This window comes from Neolamprologus multifasciatus, chromosome 17 (assembly GCF_963576455.1).
Source record: "Neolamprologus multifasciatus chromosome 17, fNeoMul1.2, whole genome shotgun sequence".
Taxonomy (NCBI): Eukaryota; Metazoa; Chordata; class Actinopteri; order Cichliformes; family Cichlidae; genus Neolamprologus; species Neolamprologus multifasciatus.
The window spans coordinates 37,299,213-37,326,204 of NC_140455.1; the positions used below are offsets into that span (position 1 = coordinate 37,299,213).

Here is a 26,992-nt window from a genome sequence, read left to right on the forward strand (position 1 = left end):
TTTGGAGGACTTCAAACCTAAGAACATTTCACTCCTGCATGGTGGTGGCAGCATCATGTTCTTAGGCTGTCAGATGGTTGAACACAGGACACAGTTTCATGTTCCAGCAGGACAATGATCCCCAACAAACATCAACGCTGCTTTTGGTTTTGATAAGGCAGGTAAACATTAAGCTTCTGGGATGCCCTTCCCAAGCCCGACCTCAACATTATTGAAAATTTGTCAACCATGTTTAAAAGCCAGGAAATTAATCAATTTAAATAAATTAATAATTCTGCCCAGAAGAGTCAAATATCCATCCAGAATTACACCAGAATCTTCTCGCTGCCTATTTAAAGCATTGGGTAGAAAAGAGAAACTTGTTGAGGGGACATTTAACCAAATCTAACCAAATTTAGTGTATGTTTATACGTGACCCTGTGTAGATGAAAGCAAATCCAAAATAAATTCATACTTTTTCTTTTGTAAAGACATTAAAGATTCATGCTGTACAATCATTTCCTCCTAGAAGAAGAACGGTTCAAAGAAATGTCTTGATGGATGCTCAATCATCCAGGTTAGTAAATCCCAAAAGGTTGATTCTGTTCATCTGGATGTTTACCGTGGGAGAAACGTTTCATCACTCATCCAGGTGACGTCTTTAGTCTCAGCTGACTGCAGCTTTCACCAACTTTATAAACGATGCATTTGCATAATAACTGAACGTAGCCGACTGAATGAACGATGGGCTGTGAAGTCACTTCCTTGATCATTAATATGCAAACTGACCTCACAGCCCATCGTTCAAAGAAATCATTAAAAATGGTCACGCCCATGATGGATGTTTGTAAACTTCTGACCACAACTGTTAATAGAGTCCAAATATGATGAGCAAGCCTCTTCTTTAATACTTGGTTATTCACAGTATTTTTTGTATAATTTCTCTTTGCTTGCAAACCAAAAATGGTAAAATGAATAAATCCTGTGAAATTGTAACAATGCTGCTTCAACTGTTTTGATTAGAATTTCTTCAGTTTTTAAAAACCTTTGTATGAATCTGATCTGTGTTATGAAACACTGTTCGTTCGATCTTCATTTACCTTTTCTATCATCGATCTGTATCTTCTTCACATTTCCTTCTTTCCCTTCCTCGGTTAGTTAAATAGCTTTTATTTCCCCACTGCGTTTTAAATTGTGACATTTTTATTCGGACATCCGCGAGCTCTTGCCAAAGCTAACATTTGGCCCCAGAGCAGAGTTTACGAAATAAAAATGCCTTCAGTTAATCATCAAACTCGAGCCTGTGGCCCTATTAATCACACAGCTTCTTTTGTGTTTGCAGAGATTGGACCCGTTACAATCACAACAGACCCAAAGAAGTTCCAGTATGAGCTGAGAGAGCTGTACGTTCAGGTGGGTTCAGAGTTCACATCTATCAGTCAAAGGAAACCGAGGCTGAAGCCTGGATGCTCAGGTCATCTGGCTTTGATAAAGGCAGCAGGCTCATGTCTGATCAGCTGGTAGAACAACTTGCTGAGCTTATTAAGAAATTTTATCATTCATACAACATCGGATGATGAAAGAGCTTCAATTAGTGTTTTCATCTTAAGCGGATGCCTATCCTTCATGTAACTGGGGCCATGAACCTATTAAATTAAACGATCGTTTGCTGACTTTGATGCACAAAAGCCCCGAAACTTCACCCCATCTTTACCTCCCCTGTCATTACAAAGAAATGCATAAACAAAAACATACAATGGATGGACAGCTAAAGCATTACTGCCAGCTCTGCATATTTCTGTAATTAGTTTGGTACAAAAGGGAAGTTGTACCAGAGGTTTCTGATATATGATTTGAAGCAAAGCAGAGAAGCTGCAAAGCGAGATGCATTCACACGTGATGAAAGCGAGACAGACGCAGACGAGTACCATTCAGAGGCCCTTTGAAGAAAGACTTTGGCGAGTGTCTGTGCATCCTTGGCATGTCCTATTGTTAATCTGGTGTGCGTAGCATGGAAGGGATCCAGTTTCCTCTCTCTTGCTGTTTCATTCCTGAGTCTGTTTTTCTTCCCCTCACCTCTTCACCTGCACAACTCCTGAAGAGGCTTTGGCCAAAGAGCGTGGAAAATAGACTCTTTGGAATTGATATTTTTCTTAAAATTGAAAAATGTCTGTCACGAAGGCAGTTGTGTTTCAGAAGGGAGAAAAAGTCAGGCCACACTTCAAGAACCGACGTGCGTTGGGGGTTGGCTTAGCCTTATTGTTTGGGACAGTGGGGGAATGTGGGAGTGCAACATTGTCCAGAGGGGAGATGGTGGAGTTCAGAGGAGTAAGAGGAGTCCTGTCTCTTTACCTACCACCCAAATCCCCCCACTGTGGCTCACCCCGTTCCAGATGTTACTCTTGGGGGTTATGCATCCTAGCTTGGTACTGAACCCTGCAGACAGACAGACAGACAGTAATGTGTCTGCTGGAATGCAGCAGAGAATATTTATCTTTGACCCCACCGACGAGCCAGAGAGAAGAGTGGAAAGGAAACAATGAGCATTCATACATTTCCCTGCATATTTTCTATTTGATGTGCCGTTCACTATATTCTAGATTGTAGAGCTAGAGTTACTAGATTTTATCAGTGCTTTGGATTTTTTTCAAGACATATATTCCACACAGTGTGGCTAGTGGCCAGTTTCACTGCATATAGAGTAAGGCTGCCACAAATGATTATTTTGATAGTCGACTAGTCACCGATTATTTTTGCGATTAGTCGACTAATCAGATCATCATCCATTGGACGTAAAACCTACAGCTTACTGCACCAGCATCATCTGCTCTTATATAACTATCATTAGCTTACAGCTTGAAGCTTTAAGGTATGTGCTAACTAAAAATAAAGACAAGATGATAGTTTATAAAATTTTAATGACATTTGCAGATTGTTTCGGTGAAGTTTAATAAACTCCTTGCCATCTAAAATATAACAGGACACCGGAGTAAATTCTCGAGCATCTCACACTTCTGATAATCAGCTGTCTGCTTGACGTTTATTCAGCTGTGTAAAAACTATAACTTTAATCTCAGCCAAACTGATTTACTCAGGAACAAATAAAATACTAAAAAAAAAGCCAAACAATAACATTTTTAAGTTATCTAAGTGACTTATATATGTTTAACCTGAGTAGCGAAAGACGGCGGTGGGTTTGAAAACGATTTCCCGGCTAATCGTTTTCAAACCCACCGCTGTCTTTCGCTACTCAGGTTAAACATATATAAGTCCGGTGTTCTCACGGCTCTAGTGAGCCTAGCCCCCGGCTAGCTATCGAGCTAGTGGCTAACAGACGTCTCCGAAAACGTCGGAGCGCTTTTGAAAATATGTGGTGTCTTGATAAACTGAGCAGATATTTGAGGTTTACACAGCTACATTCTCGCCTGAAAATATAACAAACGTTTATTTTGTGACCCAGAAAGAATAATAAGAGTAATATTAAAACTAACTAGCTGCCGCCATTGTTGACAACTGAGCTGGGCTGCGCTATGAATTCTGGGACACAGCTTCTTCTTCTTCGGGGTTTAACGGCAGCTGGCATCCTTGTACATGCAGTGCTGCCATCTTCTGTTTCAGTCCGTTATTACACTCTTAAATCCTACTACTTATTCCTGCGTCTTTTGGGATCTTACAAAGCTTCAAACGTCGCGTCGACTATTAAATCAGTCGTCAACGATTTTAATCGACGTAATCGTGACTAGTCGACTAATCGTGGCAGCCCTAATATAGAGTCCAAATCAACCAAACGTTTTGCCATAAATCTCATTCAAACTCATTTAAATTTCTGTTGGTGGTTCACTCACTCACACTTAGGATAGTTAAACTCACAAACTAGTTTTTGATGGCTGCCTTTTTTCTCTCAGGGAGGTGGAGACTGTCCGGAGATGAGCATCGGTGCCATTAAGATTGCCTTGGAGATCTCCTTGCCCGGATCGTATATCTATGTCTTCACTGACGCGCGCTCTAAAGATTATAAGCTCACCCATGAGGTCCTGCAGCTCATTCAGCAGAAACAGTCGCAGGTTTGGATTTTCTTTTTCTTTCTACACTCAGTAATATCAACGAGCTCAGATTCAAAGTGACCATGTTTTTCTTATCTTGTCTGTAGGTGGTGTTTGTGTTGACCGGAGACTGTGACGACAGGACTCACATCGGTTACAAAGTATACGAGGAGATTGCCTCGACAAGCTCTGGGCAGGTCTTCCATCTAGATAAGAAACAGGTCAATGAGGTGAGAGAAAACTTTCTTCTTTTAGCTTTTCAGCACGTACAAGCATTCAGGTACAACCATTTGTGGTTTCAAGAGGTAATTTGGTTGTAGTGATCGAATCATTTAAACTCATCACAGGTTTTGTTCCTAAGCTGTGTACTGTAAATAAAATGGCAGCAGAAGGTTTTACAGCCTCCTCACGTATTTCACTATGCCCACGCTCGAGTCTGGTCTCCAGATCAAGTGTGCAGGAAACATTTAGTTGATTGATGTGTACCGTAACTCTTTTTAACTTTTCCAAGAAATGTAAATCATCAGTCTTGGACTGAGAAACGACTCGAAGCCGGAGTTTTAAATGGTATTGCTGTTTTACTGCTGTAAGATAAGATCCCCTGCTAGGGAACTGAGATGTATAGATTTTAAGCAGTTTCATATTAAAATTCAGAAATGCTTCATTTTTCTTTCTTGGCTTGTGAGCAGCATTTTTTGTCAACATCAAATGCATTCTGGTCTGGAGGTGTGCAGACAAATGAACGAGTGAAGTGGTTTGTAACTGGCTGTCAAGGTTTCGAGGGCAGGACTCAGTCGCAGGACTCACGCTGGGTAAAAGTTAAAAGATGGTGCATGATACATTGTAGCTACAGCCACCCTGGGGCGCACTGACAGAGGCGAGGCTGCCGGACACTGGCGCCACCGGCAACATGGGGTCAGTATCTTGCCCAAGGATATTTGACATGCAGCCAGGAGGCAGCCTGGGATCGAACCACCGACCTTCTGATTAGTGTCTGACCTGCTCTGCCACCTGAGCTACAGCCACCAAGGTGCAAAAAGAAATGACAACATGCTCACTGGAGAGGTAAAAATGAGGCAACAAGACTAAATTTCAATCAGATAATGCAGTCATCATTTTCCCAAGGCCTTTTTGAGATGAACGCTCTCACAAGCGCATGTTCCATCACATGTCCTGGATTAGTTTTCTATATCACTTAAGTCTCTATTTATATAAGCAAATGAACTTCATTTAACATGATATTTTGTCAGGTGTTTGAATACAGATTCAGGGTCCTATAACTATACACCATATATGTGTAACTTATGGATTCTTCACATTTCCTTTCCATCGCTGTAGGTTCTTAAATGGGTGGAGGAGGCAGTGCAGTCCTCAAAGGTCCACCTGTTGTCCACTGATCATTTCAGTGGAGTCAGCAACACGTGGCAGATGCCCTTTGACCCCAGTCTCAAGGAAGTCACCGTGGCACTCAGTGGCCCGGCTCCTGACATTGAGATCAAGAACCCCCAGGGTATGATGAATGTAAACCACATGTCAACATGTTTCCTAAAAAGCTTCGTTTATGATGTATTTTTTTTTGCATTGTTTATAGAATTCACTAAAATGTGTATAAATTATGTATTCATTCATTTAAAATGATGAATAATGAATAATAGATACATTTGTGCAGCATTCAATATTGTGCAAAAGTACTGAGTCATTGCTCATTTCTTATATAAGAGCAAGTGAAATAAGTGCAGAGCTGTTGTAACATGTGCAGCCATGTATGCAAATACACTATAGAAAGCAAAACTAGAGTTTGTACAATTCTGATGAACTCTTGTTCTTCACTGGCTGAACTCTCTTAGGCAAGCGCTCCTGTTTCTTTAAGTAGTCTTCAGGAATAGTTTAGGCTTCTTAAAGCACATTCAGAGTTCTTCTTTCGACTGCCTTTCTTCCTTTGTCTGTCTGATCCCACACGGCTCCAGTATGTTGAGACCTGGGTTCTGGGGAGACCAGTCCATGACTGTTAGTTTTCCATAGTGTGTGTTTTTTTTCTCTCTATCGGGGATGCTTTAACTGCTTTGGTAGTGTGTTTGGGATCACTGTCATGCAGAAAAATGAAGGCAGTCAGAAGCTTTCCAGGTGATATTGCATGGTGGATCAAAATTAACGACTCCAACCGAGAAAACAGCAAAGAGGGGAAATACCACAACAAACATGCACAAACGTTTGACCCACAGCATGCATTTAAGTTGCATGAATCTAATTTCTTTACTGCCGGTTAGGGATGGTTGTGATATCAATAAGAAATCGGAGTTGCTAAATTCTTATCAGTTATCCCTGTCCATGTTCATAATTGTGTCTATTATGACAAGATCCCAAAACCACTAGGGGTGGGGGAAAAATCGATACTGTGTAGCATGGTGATATTTTGTTTGCTAATAATGTATCGATACAGGGACAGCAGAAATCGATATTTTGTTACAAAAAAGGTTTTTATGCTCTGACTTCAGAGCATGTTGATCCTTTTTCTGAGCAAGAATCCTGACATTCCTTCACTGTCCAAATGTGTTTAACTTGTTTTTGGCAGCAATAAACATGACAGTTTACTTATTTTAATTTAAGACATATTTTATTTTAATTAAGTTTAAAACTTTTTTATTGAATGTAAAATTATATTTTGTTTTAATTTACTTTCAAATTCTTCAGTTGCTGAAGGGGCTGCATAGTTTTCATAAACTGCATAGTTCAGAATAGCTATAATTGTACCAGATGGTTGATTCAGTTAAGTTGGACTAGACTGTAATACAAACCGTTCAGTTTGTCAACAATAAAACTGAAATGAGAGAAAGACTGAGTGTGAGACTTTGATATTAGAGAAAATGAATATTGATAAAGTTTACCTTTATGTACAGAATCTGAATATCGCAAAATATTTAAAAAAAATTGCAATAATATCGTATCGTAGGATGTATGGTGATTCCCACCTCTAAAAACCACAGTCTGAAATGAAACCATGACAGAGCCTCCAAAATCAGCTTTGTTTCTTTTTTTAGTTTCTCTGGAATTTAGAGGAGATTTCTCTATGTGCAGTATGTAAAATACAAACTCTGCTTTCTAGCTTTGTGAGAAGCCAGAGAGAAGCTACAGTGAAGTGACAGGTGTTGTTGTCCCATGTGGCGCGCACACACAGTGCAGATAGCAGAGTCAGCAGAACAGACGAGCGTCAGCTCAGGTTTCACAGGAGTTGTCGTGGCCGAGTGGTTAAGGCGATGGACTAGAAATCCATTGGGGTCTCCCCGCGCAGGTTCGAATCCTGCCGACAACGGCACAATGCTTTTCTCAGCCGTCAGACAGTTAAAGAGCAAACTAACCCTGACAGGCTGTAGTTGCTGATTTTCTGAGAAGACATGAAGGGATAATCACATAATGAAAAGAGAATACTGCAAATATGAATACTAACTGAGGGACCAACGTCTTAATGCATGCTCAATCATCCAGGTAAGGGAATCTCAAAAATCTCTGTTCATCTGGACGTAACAGTTTCAGTGGCAAAAGTTTCAGGTCCCACTGAGATCTGGGAAGACTACGGCTATGTCCACACGTACACGGGTATTTTTGAAAACGGAGATTTTCCGTTTTTGTTTTAAAAAAATAATCCCGTCCACACGTAAAGGCAGAAATGAAGGAAAACGCTGCTAGGAACATGCCAAAGCAGCAGGTGGCGCTATATTCCTAACCGTGTAGAAATGTTGGCCAATCAGAAGTCTAGAAGCCTCGGCGGGAAAAAGTAAACAAAGCTGGGGCATAGAAGCAGAACCGAGTCGTCTGTGTGGAGGGACAGTAACTGTGTGTGTATATGTAAGCATTTAAACGCTGTAGAGACAATTAACAGTAACAGTATTGTAGAAATTCATTTCACCGAAACAATAACGTGGCGCACAGTGTGACGTCAAAAAAGGCGCACACCTTTGACGCTGCGTTTTCTCGTCCACACGTAAATGCAAAAAACGGAGTTTTAGAAAATATCCACCCTGGACGGAGTTTTTAGAAATCTCCGTTTTCAGTGACCGAAAACACAGTTTACGTGTGGACGAAAGGTGCAAACACATAGAAAAATCTGCGTTTTCAAAAATACCCGGGTACATGTGGACATAAACCAGGACTAAAAGCTAGAATAGAGTAAATATAGAAACCAGTCACATGATGCTAAAGTAATACATAGATCAAAACAGAAATCCTAAATTGAAAACAACAATTTAAAAAAAGGACTAATTATCTAAAACAGCAACTAGACGATACTAACATGTAGAAACATATCATATAGTAACTTAACTACAGTGTTCGAAAGCGTCTTTTCTGTCTGCCATAGTAAAGACTGCAGCAACATCTGGGATGCATACATTGCGCACATGTTTTAATTACAGTATCTTGGCTAATGTATCAAAGACATCTTGGATGATTTATAAGACGTGCATCAATCCAGCAGCAAGAGTTAAGAATTAGGCTGTATAATTCAAAGCTGTAGAAAAGGTAAATAATTATCTCACGGTCCATGTCGATGTTCCTCCAGGGAAGCTTGTGGGGGAGAGTGATGGCCTCACTGAGCTTTTGCACATTCCCAACTCTGCCAAAGTTGTCAACATCAAGGATCCACAGCCTGGGATGTGGTCTATCAAGGTAAACGATTCATTCTTTAGCAGAAAATGTGTGTAAAATAACAGCCTGCTAACAACTACCATCGCTGGACTGCTTTTAAGACCGCTTACTGGAAATAGTTGAGCGGTGTAGCCTTGAAACGAGGTAACAACGTAGATCCCAGGAGGGAGCCGTGGCCTTGAAGAAGGTTCAGAACTTGAATTACTGCAGTAATATATCAGCATGTTGAGATACAATGATATGTAATCAATTTAACATGCACGCTGTCTGGTGAAGGCATCTCAGATTCCCAGTGAATCAAAGCATGATCAGAAAAACACACGTGAGCCCTGAAATGGGTTTTAAAGTAACACTGGGGGATCGAGACGATGTTTAACATTCAAAGCTCTGCTCCTGTCAAATCTTTTAACCCAGCTGTCGCACGTCGCTGCTGCTGTCAAAGCCAGATGTTTTGGATTTTTTTAACCTGAGTGATTTGTCGGCGTTGTCTCAGTGTTGCCTCTGAGGCCCCTGGTGGTGCACTCATCTCTGCATCTCTGTTTTTTGTTGTGTGTGTGGAAAAAATGTTGACTCAGCGCTTCCTCTAATAAAAAAGTGTGCATCAAACTCTGGGAGGTGCATATGAGCGATGAGAGAGCATTAATGGGTGAAATATTTGTATTGCTGTAGCTTTTTGTACACGTTGGTGCAATATTACTCTCTCTGGCTTTTATATTACATGATATTCCACAGTATATACTAGGGCTGCCACGATTAGTCGTCTAGTCGCGATTATGTCGACTATCAAAATCGTCGACGACTGATTTAATAGTCGAAGCGTCGTTTGAAGCTTTGTAAGATCACAAAAGACGCAGGAATAAGTAGTAGGATTTAAGAGTGTAATAACGGACTGAAACAGAAGATGGCAGCACTGCATGTACAAGGATGCCAGCTGCCGTTAAACCCCGAAGAAGAAGAAGAAGCTCTGTCCCAGAATTCATAGCGCAGCCCAGCTCAGTTTCCAACAATGGCGGCAGCTATTTAGTTTTAATATTACTCTTATTATTCTTTCTGGGTCACAAAATAAACGTTTAACATATTTTCAGGCGAGAATGTAGCTGTGTAAACCTCAAATATCTGCTCAGTTTATAAAGACACCACATATTTTCAAAAGCGCTCCGACGTTTTCGTAGACGTCTGTTACCCACTAGCTCGATAGCTAGCCGGGGGCTAGGCTAACTAGAGCCCACCGGACTCCCGGCTAATCGTTTTCAAACCCACCGCCGTCTTTCGCTACTCAGGTTAAACATATATGTCATTTAGATAACTTAAAAATGTTATTGTTTGGCTTTTTTTATTTTATTTTATTTGTTCCTGAGTAAATCGGTTTGGCTGAAATTAAAGTTATAGTTTTTACACAGCTGAATAAACATCAAGCAGACAGCTGATTATCAGAAGTGTGAGATGCTCGAGAATTTACTCCGGTGTCCTGTTATATTTTAGATAGCAAGGAGTTTATTAAACTTCACCGAAACAATCTGCAAATTTCATTAAAATTTAACAAACTATCATCTTGTCTTTATTTTTAGTTAGCACATACCTTAAACACTTAAAGCTGTAAGCTAATGATAGTTATATAAGAGTAGATGCTCCTGGTGCAATAAGCTGTACGTTTTACGTCCAATGGATGATGATCTGACTAGTCGACTATCAAAATAATCGTTTGTGGCAGCCCTAGTATATACGATGCTTCTATTTTGTAGTTCTTTCTTTTGTTTTTTAGACAAAATAGAAATTAAAACAAGCCCTTTTCAGCTGTATCTGCTGCTAACCCACAGGTTAAGCCACTGCTGCGGTCTGTCTCTTTTCAGATTGTTTCCTTATTCCTCCTGTGTGACAGAGAAAACACTCCCTGATACACAGAATTACCTCACGTGAACCTTTCCAGGTTTTAATATGTTGTTTATATTTGTTTTTCTCTACTGGGGGTACTGGTAAGTGAAACTCTGAGATTGAAATATGCACTAAGGTGAATCGTCTGTAGTGTTTGTTTTATATCTGCTTAAAAAGCTCTCAGGAAGCTTTGAGTTCTGTGCTGACTTAAGTCATCCAATGTGATCTGTGTTTGTAGAAGTGCTGATGGACATAAACAGACACCAAAAAAAGAGAGACAGCAACTTTCTGTCTTAATCATGTCATCCAGTCGCCTCTGCTGCTGCCCCCTTCCCGACATTCACTCCCGTTCTGTCACTTACTGAATATTCCTTCCTCTTTCCGGCCTTCTCCCCTCCCCAACACATTTAGTCCTCTAATTCTCTCCCTTAGAGACTCAGGGATCCACTGCTCAGCTTAAACTCCCAAAACATCTTGTTTTTCTTTTCAGAAAGTGGCTTTTCCAGACTCAGTTCCCCACATCACTCTAACAGGCTTTTAGACGTACATATCTCCTTGTCATCTGTAGCTGTATTTCCCAGGGCACCCAAAGAAATGTGAATAAATACTTGAGGGGGATTTAGCTCTTCTACCATGCTGGGTTTCTGTAACGCTAATGGCCCATGACATCCCAGTGTAACGCCCAGACCACAGATTTTTGTGTGAAAAGGAATTTGATCCATTTTAATCTGACTTTAATTGGATAAAGTAGTGATGTGTTGAAGCCAGGTTCACCCAATTATCAGCACCTGCTTCTTCACATAATTCTTGCAACATTAATCTCACTTTTGTTTAATTTAATTTAATTATAAGTTATAAATATACGCCTCTGTTATAAGATAACAGAGGCGTATATATATATATATATATATTTTGCCAGCAGTAAGGAACTCTGTGGTACAGCTGTCTGTCAGCACCACATATTTACTGCACAAAAAAGGGATCTAGGGATATGAATTACAGTGCAGACTTTCCATATGCTTACTTTGAAGAGTGTGTTTACAGAATGTTGTAACCCATGATAGGAATGATAAAGTTTTAATTTGAAAAGTGTGTAAAATAGCTTAAAGCTTCCCCGGGCACTTTTTCATTAAAGTCATTCTGACTCATTTGCTTGCAGTATATCACAGGACTCGCACAAAGAAAATAAACTGAAATTATAACCAGATGCAGCTACTAACAAATTATAGGATGTAACAAAGGCATTCGCTCAAATTATACTGTTTTTTGTATAGATGCACGCTTAATGTAAGGAAATCCCAGAAAGTTGGTTCTGTTCATGTGAACGTTGTTTTTAGTGTCACTCACCCAACGACTTCTTCACTTCTGCACATTTGCTTTAGTTTTTCAATGAATTAAAGTCGTAACCAATAAAAAAAACTATTACAGCTCTGCGCACGAATCCAATCAGTGATTCTTCAGAAAGCAAATAAATGTCTCAGCACAGATCTGATTCAGCTGAGCGCTGGTGTATTCAGGCCTGGACAGGTCAGTCTGTATGGGTGGGCGTGAAATTGGGAAATGGGAGTGGTTTTAATTGCACTCACTGTTCTTTGCCTTTTCTAAAGGAGTGACCTTTGAAGAACCTCTCTCCTAATTATCCCCTCAGTTACAACCAACTAAAGATCGAGCGTAATGCTGTGGCAGCCAGTAGGGTGGGTTTAATGCAGGCATTAGCCTTTGAGGCTGAACCAAATCCCCTCATTATCTGAGCAATTTCACCTATAGTTTAATAATTGTGCTCATCTTTGCCTGCAGGCTCTGCACTATCCTATTTAGTAGTTTTCTCTTTACTGTACGTCAGATAGAACATAGTCATTAATAAATGCAGCAAATTCACAAACTCTTTTTCATTTCAGGCGATTGCAAATGACAGTTTAGGTTTGCGTGCCTTGTTTTGCCCTGTGACTCAGTGTCTGTGACACCACCGACGTCTTTCACCTTAGGTGAGGGGTTTCCACCTCTCACCAACATATACTTCATTGTAATTACTCTGTCTCTATTTTTCAAAGCTTCAAATCACCTCCACATGATGAGGACCACATGAGCAATTACCTGCTCTCTGATTATAGTCGTTGTGTTTAAAGTGATTCTTAGACCAAATAGGTCATCTCCCGATTGAGATGTAAGATATTAGGCTGTTAGCAGTGGCTTTGTCAAAGTGGCGTGTCTGTACATGTGGGGGATTGTTGGCATACAAAAGACCCAAAGCTGTGTCTGTCATTTACACCACTCAGCGCCGCCTTTGATGACCCACGCCCTCTTCATTTGTTTGAATCTGAGCTATTATAGTTTCACGAGTTCTGATCAGCTGATCAGGTTTTCCAAATTCAATAATTAGTTTTAGTCGTTTTATATTTTTCAAAAGCCTAAAATGTTTTAGTTTCGTTTTAGTAACTATAACAGCCTTTTGGTGAATCCTATAACTCTGTGCTCCCAACCTTTTTTGCACCACGGACCAGTTTATGTCCAATAATATTTTTACGGACCGGCCTTTAAGGCGTCGCGGATAAATACAACAAAATAAAACCAGTACCGGTACCTAGAGCAGGGTGATATGACCAAAAATATTTATCACGATATACATTTGAAAATTTGCGATAACGATATAACTGACGATATAATTGACACTAGACAAAATACTTTACAACTCCACAACTTTATTAGTGCAAAAAAAAAAAAAACATCAATGTATTTTCACTTAAACAAGCAGCTGTTTTTTATGTGCATTAATGTTATATAAAAATTAACAGTGCAAATGCAAATTCCTCGCTGACAGTTTAACCAAAAGGCATTTCCAGTGGAAACTGGCCGACATATCCTCAGCATAACCATGTATAATATCCACAACACTTAAAAGAGGTTATACACACACAATACGGTAATATTATGTTGAAGCACAGTACGTATCACTCCGCGAGGCTCCGCCTACGATAGCCGTAATGCTCCGACAATCCATCAAGCGGTGCGGTGTCGTAGCTTAGCAAAGTCGTACTGAAACATAAAATCGTTTCGAGGTCAGTAAACACAACCAGAGTTCATACATAAGGCACACGGGATTATAAGGAGCACTGTCGATTTTCAGAAAAATCAAAGGATTGATTTTAAGTGTGTCGTATTTTCCAAACAACACGGTAATAACGACGGCCCGCTAGCATGTGCTACCAAAAATAGTGCTTTGTTGTGTATCTGACGGACGAAAGCCAAACCAGTTCCACACCAGTGAAGCTGCAGCATTTTTACAAACCAGTTCTGGTTCATCTGTTTCATTTAACGATCCGCTGTCTCTCTTCTCATTCTGCGTCGCAGCCGTGTCCGTATGTAAACAAAGGCACTGCGCATGCGCGTTTTACCCATATTCTATCACGATATTTCATTTTCCTATCGTTGCCCAAAATTACACCGGTATTACCGTGAATGGTATGATATAGCCCAGCCCAGGTACCAATTTTATTCATAACACACAGGAAAAGACCCAGGGAAGCAGAGTTAAAATCCCTGTTAACCATAAATTTCACACCCGAGCTTCAACTCTCGCGGCCCAGTACCAAACAGCTCACGGACCAGTACCAATCCGTGGCCCGGGGGTTGGAGACCGCTGCTATAAATCATATCGCCATTAAGGATCAGCTTGGATCAAACATCTGAAATTTAAGAATAAAGGTTCATCCATTAAGAATTCTTGGTACCTCAAAGACAGTATCTGGTAAAATATGGACCTAAAACACTTCTACCTTTTTTAATACAGACCGCAAGTGAAGGAAGGCACTCAGTCCGTATCTCAGGTCTCAGTACCATTGACTTCCGAGCTGGGTTTTCCAGGAAAGCCACCATGGACTTTAAAAAGACATCCAGTAGGCCAGTTCAAGGTCGGTAAAGGAAACATTTAAAAACTTTGGAAACAACAGGATGCGATGTTTGTTTGTTTTGTACTTGCTGTTTTTTTGCTTCCATCTTTTGAGATGTCAGAATATTCCACATGAGGACACAACACATGTTGATTTTCCAGGTATTCCCACCCATATCCTTCTGAACACCACTGGACTCTCTCCTCCTGCTCGACCTGACAGGCTGGAGCTCCTGTCTATCTCTGGCACAGTGATCAAAACTTTGCCAATCCGGTACTACCCGGACCGTCAACCGTACAACCTCTGGAACATCACAGAGTTCATACCACCCAACGAGGCCTTCTTCCTGCGAGTGACAGGATATGACCGCGACGGTTTCTTGTTCCAGAGAGTCTCGAGTGTTTCCTTCTCCAATATTGTACCTGGTCAGTGATGCATATTATTAATCATATTTAGATGGATATATAAAAGGTTTCCTACCAATTTGCTTATTAATTTTCCTGAATCAGTGACTTCATTTGCTTCTTTATCTTCCCGTTAGATGCTCCTAAGGTGCTGATGCTAGCCAAAACTCATGGTTACTACCTCCAGAGAGGGATAATCAAATGCCAGGTAGAGAGTTTCATCCCTTTCACACTGCGCTTCAGCAGGGATGGAGGACGACTTGGGGTGGACCAACTTTTCAGGTGAGCAGCAGCTGTCAAAATATCACAATCCGCATCCGTATGTATTTCATCAAAAGTTCAAGTCCTCCATGTCCTATTACTATTAAGTGTTAAGATTAACACATTCTGCTTAGGACCACTGTGATTCAAAGAAGACTGATTTTTCAATCTGTTGTCGTTTATATTTGGAGTCATGCTCTTTTCTGCAACCTATGAAAAAACCCTAAATCTATTCGAATGTTTGCCAGACCATATGCTTACTCAGATCTCAAAACTGGTCTTTAAGGGACAGGTGAGCTCTGAAAAGTCATCTTTATTGGGGCAAGCGTTAAAGACTTAAACACCTTCAGGGTGTTTTTATGAATCATTTTGGCTATGTGTGGCTTGTTGGTTATTGTTAATGTCTTTAATTGTTACTACATTTTCAGGCTTTGTAAGAAAATGTATAATGTCCTCAACAGAGTTTTTATTTTGTTTCCATCTCGACATTAAATTCAGTTAAATTTTACAGAGATGAGTTGGTAGAGTACCAAAAGGATTCTTAAAAAGCAAAGAAGAAAGTAAATCTGCTGGTTGTTAACAGTTTTTCACAAATTTCCTGTGACTCTGTCATTCTAGTGAGTCTGACAGTGCATTATGGGAAATAGCCGAGGTAACTCTAAAGGACGAGGGTTACTACGAGTGCATTGCCATCAGCAGCGCTGGAACAGGGCGAGCTCGGACCTTTCTGGATGTATCAGGTAAACAAGACTGTCAAGACTGACCCAAAGTTTATTGCTCAAAACTCATGAAACTAGTCGTTTCTAGTCGTTTAAATAAGACTTGTGTTTTTAAAAACTATGATCTGAGTCTCTAGTTCATGTTATGGATTACAAATTATGGAAGTAACATAAATGGGGGCTCGTCCGGGATCTTTTGGGCTCACCGTCAGAGAACTCAGGCACAAATCACAGACAAGCCTCCAATTTTCACAAATTTGCTTTAGATGTGTGACAAATAATGAGAACCTACAAGATTTTTGTTTAAACAAAAGAGAATTCACAACACAAACACAACAGAGAGTCGAACCAAGGTGGAGGCGAGAGATGGTTAATCCGGGCCAGCTTTTATTGCCTGTAAGCTAGTTGTTGTCTAATGCAAGTATAAACAGTGTGGGAGAGGCATGACAATACAACAAAATGATAAACTAAGTTAAAGTAATTCTCAGAATTTGTGTTGCTGTGTTATTGTTATTGTGATTATTAGTGAGCTACCCTCCATCACTACATTACATGTTGGGGTGATCGTGGCTCAAGAGTTGGGAGTTCATCTTGTAATCGGAAGGTTGCCGGTTCGAGCCCCGGCTCGGACAGTCTCGGTCGTTGTGTCCTTGGGCAAGACACTTCACCCGTTGCCTACTGGTGCTGGTCAGAGGGCCCGGTGGCGCCAGTGTCCGGCAGCCTCACCTCTGTCAGTGCGCCCCAGGGCAGCTGTAGCTACAGTGTAGCTGCCATCACCAATGTGTGAATGTGTGGATGACTGGATATGTAAAGCACTTTGGGGTCCTTAGGGACTAGTAAAGCGCTATATAAATACAGGCCATTTACCATTTTACATTAAATGAGCCATGGCTGCTGGCCAGGAACGCTTACAGGCATTAGACTGTCAACAGATGTAAATGAAGTCTGATCGATCTGCAGGCAGGGCAATGAGCAATTCAAAGATTGATTGATTTAATGTCCCGTACAATGTTTAGAAAACAACACTTAAAAGATAAAGGTTAAAAAAAGGCTACACACACAGGTTTACACACACACACATGTTGGGTATTCATATCTTGTGAGGACATCTAATTGACATAATGCTTTCCCTAGCCCCATGCCCTAACCCTAACCATGAAAAATGAATGCCTAACCCTTCCCCTAAACCTACCCATAACCTAATTGTAACCTTAACAGAACCACATTTTTAGTCTCAAAAATGCCTTCAAACTGATTAAGACTGGGATTCCCTACAAAGATATGAATGCACACACACACACACACACACACAAACACACAAAAGCTGTGGACCTATGGCTGGAATCTATGTCGCAGTCAACGTGGGCTAAAGTTTATAGTTTCTCCTGCAGTCGAGCCCATGCAGAGACACTGCACGATGGCAAGATTAATGTAACTTAATGGAGCGTAAAACATGATGCTGTAATCCATGCCTCAGTGCAGGTCTGTAATGGAGCCTATGGTATGGCTTTTGTGAGTCATTTGTAAAGAAATGAGCTGTGGCTACAGTGTAAGATGAGAAAACATAAAGCTGCAATTAAGCTGCGGGATGTTCAAGGAAAAAAACATCCCACTGATGGTTTGGTTGATGGTCACTGACTTGGATGCACAGTTTTGATAAAGCAGCTGAGCTTAACCACAGATACCGACTGTTCTCCACAACGAGAAAAAAGATCACGTAAATCATTTTTTGGATGATCATTTTATCACTCTAAGCCCTGAGCAAGGACAGAACCAGAAGGGATCATATAGAGGTTTATATGTTTAGTCTCATCACCGGGCAAAATAACAATTATGTTTCCAAAATTCTCTGCAGAGTTTTTATTTTTCAGACACAACCTGTCCTGTCGTAAGATACCAGAAACAAACACATGAGTCTGAATTCATTCCATCTTTTTTGTCCAGTTTTCCCAAGAAACTTTCGGCTCTGTGGATTTCACAGAGCTTCATCTGCATGATTATTGCCAAGCAAGGTTGAAAGACGCTTTGTGAAACAGAAGAGCAATAGAAGAAGCCAGACAGGGTCCTGTGTAATATATGAGCGTAACTCATTGCGCTGACTGACCTGCTGTGTTTACAGTTCAAAGTTGTGGAGGTAGCTCAGTGCGGCTAACTGTTGCCTTTTATGATGTCCCTAAAATTTCATGAAATAAATCCCCTCTCAGCCACAAGTCCAGCCTTTGTTAGTGAGCCAGCTATACTCTGAACAGGATGACAGGGCCCTGTTTTTTATACACATGCAAACACATAATACCGCCCCTGCTGCCAAACTTATGTCATCCTAATCCCAGAGAGCTATTCTGAAATCCCCAGCATCCTCCCTTTATCAGAGCCAAAGCTTCCACCGCCACATCTTCCATTTCTTTTCTACTTTTCCTTTTATTACCCTTTTCTCTATTTAGCTATGGTTCCACACTGATTGATGACATGACAGGGCTCACAAGATTCTTGTTTTTGACATGATGACGCGACAAAAGATGGACAACAAGCAAGTTTGGTGGATATAAGATCTGACAAATGTTGGACATCATTTGATGTGCGAGCAGAGATGGGCAGTAACGCGTTACTGTAATCTGATTACTTTTTAAAGTAACGAGTAAAGTAAGGGATTACTATCGCAAAAACGGTAATTAGATTACCGTTACTTTCCCGTAGGAACGCTGCGTTACTGCGTTACTAAAACTGTGATTTTTTTTTGCGAGAATGTCTCATGACAGTGACGTAAGCGAGTGCGACGTTCGTGACAACAGCTGTGTGCAGATCAACAATGGATCATATATCGAGTGCAGAGAGAGTATGAGCGTGCAGCGTTTAAAGCGTGGAAGTACTGACCTTACTTTGAGTTTGATTCCATAAAAAGTGACAAAAACATTAGTGTCCGTTGTGCGTGGGAAGAAAACTTCTTTTTACAGCAAAAAAACCCCTAAACAAGCACCGAGTAGCTACGACGTAATGGGAAACTCACAGAGAAACTCGCGGATTCTTCCACTGACCGCTGCACACCTGCACCAGGGTAAACCTCCGCCTACCCCACTCCTGCTTTACAGGTGAAAATAGAGCAACAGGACCGCTAGTCTTTGACTTTATTTATTTTCTGCTGTGTTTTACTTGCATCTATTTGAAAGGCTGAGTGTAAACACACAAAATATTTTATTTTATGTGCTGGAATGTGCAGAAAATAGGTTTAAATATTAAACTAATTTCTTCCAGTCAGAGAATGTTGCAGATAATTAAATGTTTGCATGATGCATAAAGTTAAAAGATTAAAACTAATAAAACAAGTTTTAAAAAGAGACTTTTCCATTTGATTACATTTTATATGATGGATTATGTAGAAAAAGTAGAATTGGGCTGAAAGATCTATCACTTTATCACCTATTCAGGTTGTAAATCGTGTTTTTAAAAAGTAACTAAGTAATTAATTACTTTTTAAAATAGGTCATCAGTAAAGTAACGGGATTACTTTTGGGGGAAGTAGTCAGTAATTAGTTACTGATTACTTTTTTCAAGTAACTTGACCAACACTGTGTGCGAGTGCTTCAAAAGATAACAAAAAATCTTTGCACATCTATTGCAGAAGAACAGACTGAGCAAATGTTGTAAACAGGCAAACTATAAATTATTGCTCAGGCGTGTGAGGACATCAAGGAATACATTTCCAGAGGCTAAGAACAATAGATGTGTATTATTTGACCGATAGAAATCTATGAATTTCTGTAGTTTTGGTCTATCTGTCTGAGCTGTAACTCATATCTCTTTTGGTTGTTAATTTAAAGTTTGCAAACATTTGTGTGTTTCACAGCTTCTGACCAGTCGACCAGTAACTCATAGTTTGTGCAGAAAATTTAGGTTAAAAAACTCCAAAAAAGTCAGGGCAGTTTCCATGATTGGATTCTTTTTGTCGCCACTTACGTAAGTGTCACAAAGAAAGTAACCACTTGCTCTGAACTGCTGTTTATTCTATGATGTCACGTTTTTTCGATGGGTGCCAACAACCTTCATCCTGCTCTCACACTCACACAGAGCCCCCTCCAGCCGTCACAGTCCAGGGTAACGTAACTGCCTCCCCCGGCTCCCGGGCCGTCCTCACTTGCCACGTTGTTAGCACCGTCAGCTTCAACCTCACCTGGCTGAGAGGAGGCCAAGACGCCCGTCTGGACCCACGCGTGAACATCCTCGCCAACCTTTCGCTGCAGGTGTCCGCCGTAACCCCAGATCATTCTGGCTGGTACGAGTGTCACGCTGTAAATGAGGGAGGGGTGACTGCAGAGCGGCTCTACCTCACTGTACAAGGTGAGTTTATGTGTGTTTATGTCTTTATGTGTTCTTAGGTTTTAACCTGCTGACGGTCTGTGCGGCTTTGTACCTGCACCTGCAACTCTCAGCGAACACAACCACTTTTCTAAAATATATGTCTCTTAAGTGCCCCTGCCTCCCTTCCCTCCCCTGCTCCCCATATTTCACTCTTTCGCTTTATGAGATGTGTGAAAATTATTTATGGTTGACTCTCAGGCAACACTGAAGTAGAGTTTTCCATCTCCGGACAGCTCTTATAGTCGTGTTCCTAACGCTTCACTGACACGAGTCGGGAACACTGTTGCATGGATGAAAGAGTGCTGCTATCTATCTGGCCAGGAAACAGTGATGAAAATCCACTTATTAGCACAGGATCTCAGCCAGAAACATTTGAGAAAGGAATTGAGGAAGTATGAATGAGTGAAGAATTTTCTTTCCTTAATTCAATCTGTCCAAATGAACATCCTGTGTTTGCTTGGCTATACAACCAGAGAAGAAGAAAATTCAAACTCCATATGCTGCACAATGTTAGCCTAAATCTCTCCGCATGCTTTACTTCTTGGGTTTCAGTGGTTTTAAAAAAGGCAAATTGGCGTTCTTCTCTTTTTAAATGAGAAGGAGAGCCGTTTACTCAAAGTGGCTTTTATTTTCCTAAATTTAAAGTGTTCTTGTGATCTTACCTCAGAGCAAATTGTTGTCTTTTTAAGTGAATATTTGAAGCTTCAGGCAGCTTTTGAGAGGAACTCTGTCATTTGTCTCGTCTCACTGAGTGACGACTTACACAGTTGACCCAAAAACTGTTTAACTGGATACTTTTTCTCTTTTCTTTAATATCTCCACCTGCTTGTTTTTTGTCACTAGTTTATTTTAACCTGTTTATTGCTATTTGTTTTACTCCTTTTGCTTCTTTCTTTCTTATTTCTCATATTATTTTCTCTGTAAAAAAACCCAGCTGTTAGCAGGCCCTGGGGGTTTCCTAATTACTCCCTGTACAGACCCATCCTAGTGATTAGTCTCACTTTGAAGTAAGCCAAGTCTGCTGACAGCTTCCAACACTTGGACGCTGCACAGTGGAACTTGGGAGTGTGTCTGTGCCGTCTGCCTTAATTTAAAATGTCTTTTCTTCTTTTGATTTTTCTGTTGTGTCTCCACAAATGACCTGTTTAAATGGCAACATGTCACACCATCCGAATGTTGTTTTTAAGCCTTATTCAAACGGTTCTTGTCAGACAAAGTTTCCAGCTAAAAATAGGGCTTTTAATGACCTCTTGCCACAGCTGTGTAGCAGTCGTCGCTTTGTGGTTGTTTAGTCGTTGGAGGACAGAGATAAAGAAATATGTGTTAGTGTGTCCAGGTTTGTGAGTTGTGACTTACAATACTACTCTTTGTAAGTTGGATGTCTACAGTTTGGATACTGCCAGTGAGTCATTAGCATACATGGCCTTTTCAAAATTAGACAGCCACAGATGTAGTCATAGTAGCTGCAGTCTGACAGAGGGGTCAGAGGAAGACGTGTAAAGAGGAGACTCGGGATAAATGAGAGGGAGTGAAGGCGGATGAATGACGCAGAGGTGGGAGAGGATCAAGGGACTGCTGGAGACAAGCCTCCCAGACATATCACATCTGTTGCTGGGTCGGGAGAGGCTTGTTGATATGGTTGTCCTAGTTTCTCTGCTGTCCAATGTCCCCGGTGACACTGTGAGAACTAGAAAAATTTCCTGCGAAAATGCTGTGTGGATGCCTTAATGCTGAAGTTGTCTGCTGAAAAAGCTGAAAAAGTTGCAAGGCGGTGAAGAAACTGAAAATTCTGCTGAAAACAGGTGAAGAAGCAGAATTTTTTTGCTGAAAAGTGGTGAAATGAAATGTTGCTGTGAGCAGGATTCGAACCTGGCCCTCCTGGTCTCAAGGCAGCTACTCATCTCACTAAGCCAAACTCATTCTCACTGAGAATAGGTGGAGAGACTGACAATTGTGCTGAAATGAGCAGAAGCTGCTGAGAATTGTGCTGATAAGAGGTGAAAAGGCTGAAAACTTTGCAGAAAAGAGGTGAATCAGCAGAATTTCTGCTGAAAATAGTTTTTTTTTCTGAAAACAGCTGAGATTTGTGCTGAAAAGAGGTGAAAATTCTGAAAATTTTCAGGTTTTTGCTGAAATTTGTGTTGAAAAAAAGTTAAATAAGTTGAATTGGTAACTGAAAGAAATGTTGCCGTAAGCGGAATTGAACCCGGGCCTCCCAGTCTGAGAACGGCTGCTCATCTCACTGAGCTAAAACACAGCTCAACCGGGCAAGGAAAACTAGTGACCCCACTGATAATGTGGCAGAAATGGGCAAAAAATATTGCATTAAAAATTCAATATCTCAAAAAGTATAGCAGTTATGAGCAACAAAAGTCATAGCAATAATTAGCAGAAAGAGCAGAATTTTTCAAAGTTTGAACGGTGCAAATAGCATGAAAACTGAAGGAGTAGTTAAGCGGCAAAAAACGTACGGAAGCAACCAGAATAATAAAGAATAAAGAGAAACAGGAACTTAATAAGAGGCAAGTGAAGACAGAGAAGAGGGGCCTTGTAGTTGTTCTGGCACTCTTTCCTTTGATCTTGTGTGTTTTCCAGTCCTTAAGATGTTTTTCACAATGGAAAGTCAAATTGTTCTCAAGTCAAAGTTCTAATATGTCAAAACTTGACAGCATTTGGTAAATGTGCTGTATACCTTTTAAAATGTGGTGATTGAAGCACCCAACTCACGTGTGTGTGTGTGTGTGTGTGCGCCTTCATTTTCTTTAAGCGTATTCCCTCAGCTAACCTTTCATAAAGTAATTTATAGATGGCGCACAAGCCAGAGCAGGTTTCTGGCAGGGACGCAGATTTGATGTTTCAGAAAAGTCTCTGCATTAGGAAGAGTCTTAGACGGATTTTCCTGAAGTCGGAAAGGTCGGAGAAACTGGACGTGATTGCAGCAGCGGGAACAGAGTAGAGAAAACACACCCTTAAAGAGAAGAGTTACACATCGTAAATCAGTTGGAAAATCTCTGTATAGCCAGCGTCTCTGGGTCTGGATTCAGTATTCTTTCCTGTGTTACCAATAAAACGAGAATGTGAGGGTGAAAGATGTCCTGTGAAACACTAATGGTTGTCATATCTGCTGTCACTCTTCTCACTACGGTGACAATAAAAGTTGATGCACTGTTACAACGTCTGACTGCAGCTGGACTCGTTCAAAGCACAAATTCCTTGAATCTGTCCACGACTGTGTTTCACTGCAGACCGTGCAGACAGTCGATCTGCAGTAACATGCAGGCGATTCATTTTAGCAACTTGTCTTTTCTTCTAGAGGTGCCCAGAGTGTCAGTAGAGCCGCGCAATCAGACCTTTACGACAGGAAACGATGTGCAGATCAGCTGCTCGGCTAGCGGCTATCCTCCACCTCGCCTGGTCTGGACCCACAACGGCATGTTCATCACGGCGTCCAGCAGGTATAGATTTCCTCTCACACAAACAGAATCAATCATTCTTCTTTATATTAATTATACAACTCGGATTTTTCAGCGCATAGAATAAATGTCGATCTTTTCAGACACAGGATGACTCCCGGTGGCTCTCTGGTTATAAAAAATATGGAGAAAAAGGACGGAGGAGCGTACGGCTGCCTGGCCAGCAACCAGGCTGGGACCCACTCAGTGACCTCCATCCTCACTTACATTGGTGAGCGCACACATTCACAGACACTGGAAGCAAACACAACATTTACTAATATATTTTATGCATCACGTGCACTGTTTTTCTATTTTTTGTTTTTCCAGAGTCTCCTGTAGTGTCTGTGGCATTCAGCGAGATCCTTATTGGTGTTGGAGAAGCCACTGTGATGGCCTGTTCAGCATCTGGAGTCCCCCAGCCTGAGATCTGGTGGTACAAAGGTAGCATCTCAGAGGACGGACAGGCTTAGAAAATAAAGAAAAATGGAAACTGTCAACATATTCAATCAGTTTGGATTACGTATAAGTTTAAGTGCATTTTCCTTTTACGTTTGCACTTCCTCGTCGTTTGCTTTCAGAGGACAGCTGCTTAGTCTGGATGGACTTTTCAATTAACTGCAGCTCATCTGTGTATTATTCTTAGAAGTTAACAGTAACGTCCTTACCAGTAGGATTATTTGGACTCTTAAACCTCTGAAAGCTGCTGTGCTCAGGATTTCACAAAGTAAAAATGTATCCAAATGCATCCTCTAATCTTTTGTGGTTTTATCCAAAGAAAAAAAAAAGAAAAAGAAAAATCAGATGTACAGAAAAAAGTATTTCTAATCAGGTAATCAGACAAATATTATTACGTGTCATGTTATAGTTAATGCATAACTTAGATCAGAAAAAGATTTTTCCATTATTTGCTCACGCCACACCAAAACACTTATTTTTTGTTACGCTGCTGTGCTTGCTCTGTTTTGTAGGCCACGCAAAGCTCCGCCCATCGTCCCTCTTGGAGGTGGACACATCGGGGGGGACGCTGACCATCAAGGAGACCCAGAATGCCGATGCTGGAGATTACACCTGCTTGGCTGTCAACGCTGCTGGCACCGCATCAGGACGGATCTCTCTGAGTGTTGGCGGTGAGAGCGGGACCGAGTTTTGTTCATTCTCTAAAAAGCTGTGTTAATTACTCCGTTTCCTGTGCTGCATGTTGCTAATGTTGTGCAACTGAGGTTTTCTGTCTTTGCTTCTGTTTTCAGCTTTAATATTTGCTTTAAGGGAGACATGTTTTACCATCCAGTCCTATAGGATAGCCAGTGTTGGGGAGTAACGGAATACATGTACCGCCGTTACGTATTTAAAATACAAAATATGAGTAACTGTATTCCGTTACAGTTACCGTTTAAAAAGGTGGTATTTAGAATACAGTTACTTTGTTGAAATAAATGGATTACACGGCGGTACTTCCCTGTTTCATATTGTGGCGGGTCAGGACTGTTTGGGTTTTGTTTGACAGCTACGTTCTGTAGTTCCAGGCGGCAGCGTTACGGTTGCCATGGTTACAGGGTGACGTTCTCTCTCTGCGTGTTTCCTGGGTGAGAGAGGCCTTGTTGTTGTTGTGCTAAGCTAACAGGCAGAATGCTACAGGTATAGCTCTAAAGAATGTAGCATCATGGGCAGTGTAGTCCGTGCTGCAGGGAGAATGGACTGCCATACACGTTATGTGCAGTGTTGCCAACTTAGCGACTTTGTCGCTATATTTAGCGAGTTTTCAGACCCCCTTAGCGACTCTTTTTCTAAAAAGCGACTAGCGACAAATCTGGCGACTTTTTCTGGTGTTATTGGAGACTTATTTATGACGACTTTTTGACGTGAAAGCATGTATCGCTCTTACTCTCAACAAGCAGCGGTGCTGCCGTGGGCGCCTCACCCGTGCCAAAGCGCTCACGGGTGGAGGATAGCCCTCCCCCAGCTGCTATCAGGGCAGGAGACGTTCACGCCTGTGCGTCCAAACGGCAAATGAATCGTGTATGAGCGAAGCCGCTGCTCCGCACTGACTGTAACGCAGTCAATTCTTCTTTTACTGTTATGCTGTTTTGTGGATCACAAGGTTTAAAACTACTTATAAACACACACTCTCACACACACAGTAACTCCACCAGAGTGCCTATTTCGGGTCACTTTTGCCGGTCCAGGCCCGGATAAAGGAGCAGGGTTGGAATTGTGACATTAAAAAACAATAATTGCTAAAAAGAAATTTAATTTGTAGTTCTAAATAAATTCCAAATGCATTTAGGACGTTTTTTACTCACTTTATGTCTCTTCCACGATGTTATTTCTCTCTCCAACAACATAGGTTACAATTACATTAGCATGACAAATTATGCAAATTAGGTGATGACGTCATTTGGCGACTTCTAGCGACTTTTAGGACAGCCAATAGCGATTTTCCTTTCTGAGGAGTTGGCAACACTGGTTATGTGTCTGTGAGCGAGGGAGGGAGAAAAAGGAAAAGTACGAGCTGTCATCGAGCAAAAACGGGAGCTGGAAGCATGTAAATATAATAATAACCACTGCAGCCAAGAAGAGAGCCTGACGAGCCCAGCTGTAAGTAAGCTATTAAGACTCGACTGTACACCGTGTTCGTGTTTTCCTCTGAAACAATAAGTTCTGTTGGAGCAGCCTTTCAACGCCTCTCTCTGTCTCTGCTAGCAAAGTTGACCCAGACAACAAAGTAAAGCTAGTTTTCAGCTACGAGCCGACACAGAACCCACCGTATTAGCCAGAGGTCCCTTTACTACGGTTCGGAGCCGCGGACCTTCAGTAACAGTAATAAATCACAGCAATAGTACATTCATGTAGTTGTAAACAGCATGATAATATATTAAGTAATCCAAAGTATTCAGAATACGTTACTCTCATTGAGTAACGGAATACGTTACAGAATACATTTTGGGGCATGTATTCTGTAATCTGTAATGGAATACATTTTAAAAGTAACCTTCCCAACACTGAGGATAGCTACAGCTCTTACTTTCTTTTCAGGAAGACTAACAAATCCTTCCCTGCAGAAGTAAATTGAAATCCAAATCTGTTAAACAGAAGCAAACTCAGAGGAATTGTGGGTAGTCGTCTCTGTTTGGGACTTTATCCCCTCGGTGAACTCGTGCAGAGCTGCGAAACCTTTTTCAGGGGCCAGATGTATAAATGACATAAGCACATGTTCCCTGAAGATGGTGTTGTTAAAATACTTGTACCTTCACACATATTTAGCACTATACACACGCTTTACTTAGACAACCTGAGTGTGACACATCTTCATACCAAAGACAACAATAGAAGCACTGATTGAATCCTGGCAACGCTTTATTTGGAGCCTTGAAAGATCGT

At 41.1% G+C, this 26,992-nt stretch overlaps 1 protein-coding gene and 1 non-coding gene across 3 annotated transcripts in view; both read left to right on the forward strand.

Moving 5' to 3' along the window:
- Positions 1-26,992, forward strand: part of hmcn1 (hemicentin 1) — a 116,832-nt gene that overhangs the window by 28,665 nt on the left and 61,175 nt on the right. For both annotated transcript variants that reach the window (XM_085138535.1, XM_085138536.1), the window contains exons 2-15: positions 1,322-1,392; positions 3,885-4,043; positions 4,130-4,252; positions 5,361-5,532; positions 8,578-8,684; positions 14,323-14,443; positions 14,584-14,847; positions 14,964-15,108; positions 15,706-15,827; positions 19,869-20,138; positions 23,473-23,614; positions 23,716-23,843; positions 23,942-24,055; positions 24,583-24,741. In XM_085138535.1, the coding sequence (XP_084994661.1) occupies positions 1,322-1,392; positions 3,885-4,043; positions 4,130-4,252; positions 5,361-5,532; positions 8,578-8,684; positions 14,323-14,443; positions 14,584-14,847; positions 14,964-15,108; positions 15,706-15,827; positions 19,869-20,138; positions 23,473-23,614; positions 23,716-23,843; positions 23,942-24,055; positions 24,583-24,741 (2,097 nt within the window). The remainder of the gene's footprint in view (positions 1-1,321; positions 1,393-3,884; positions 4,044-4,129; positions 4,253-5,360; positions 5,533-8,577; positions 8,685-14,322; positions 14,444-14,583; positions 14,848-14,963; positions 15,109-15,705; positions 15,828-19,868; positions 20,139-23,472; positions 23,615-23,715; positions 23,844-23,941; positions 24,056-24,582; positions 24,742-26,992) is intronic.
- Positions 7,251-7,332, forward strand: trnas-aga (transfer RNA serine (anticodon AGA)). The gene has a single exon. It is a non-coding gene; the product is annotated as a tRNA-Ser (tRNA).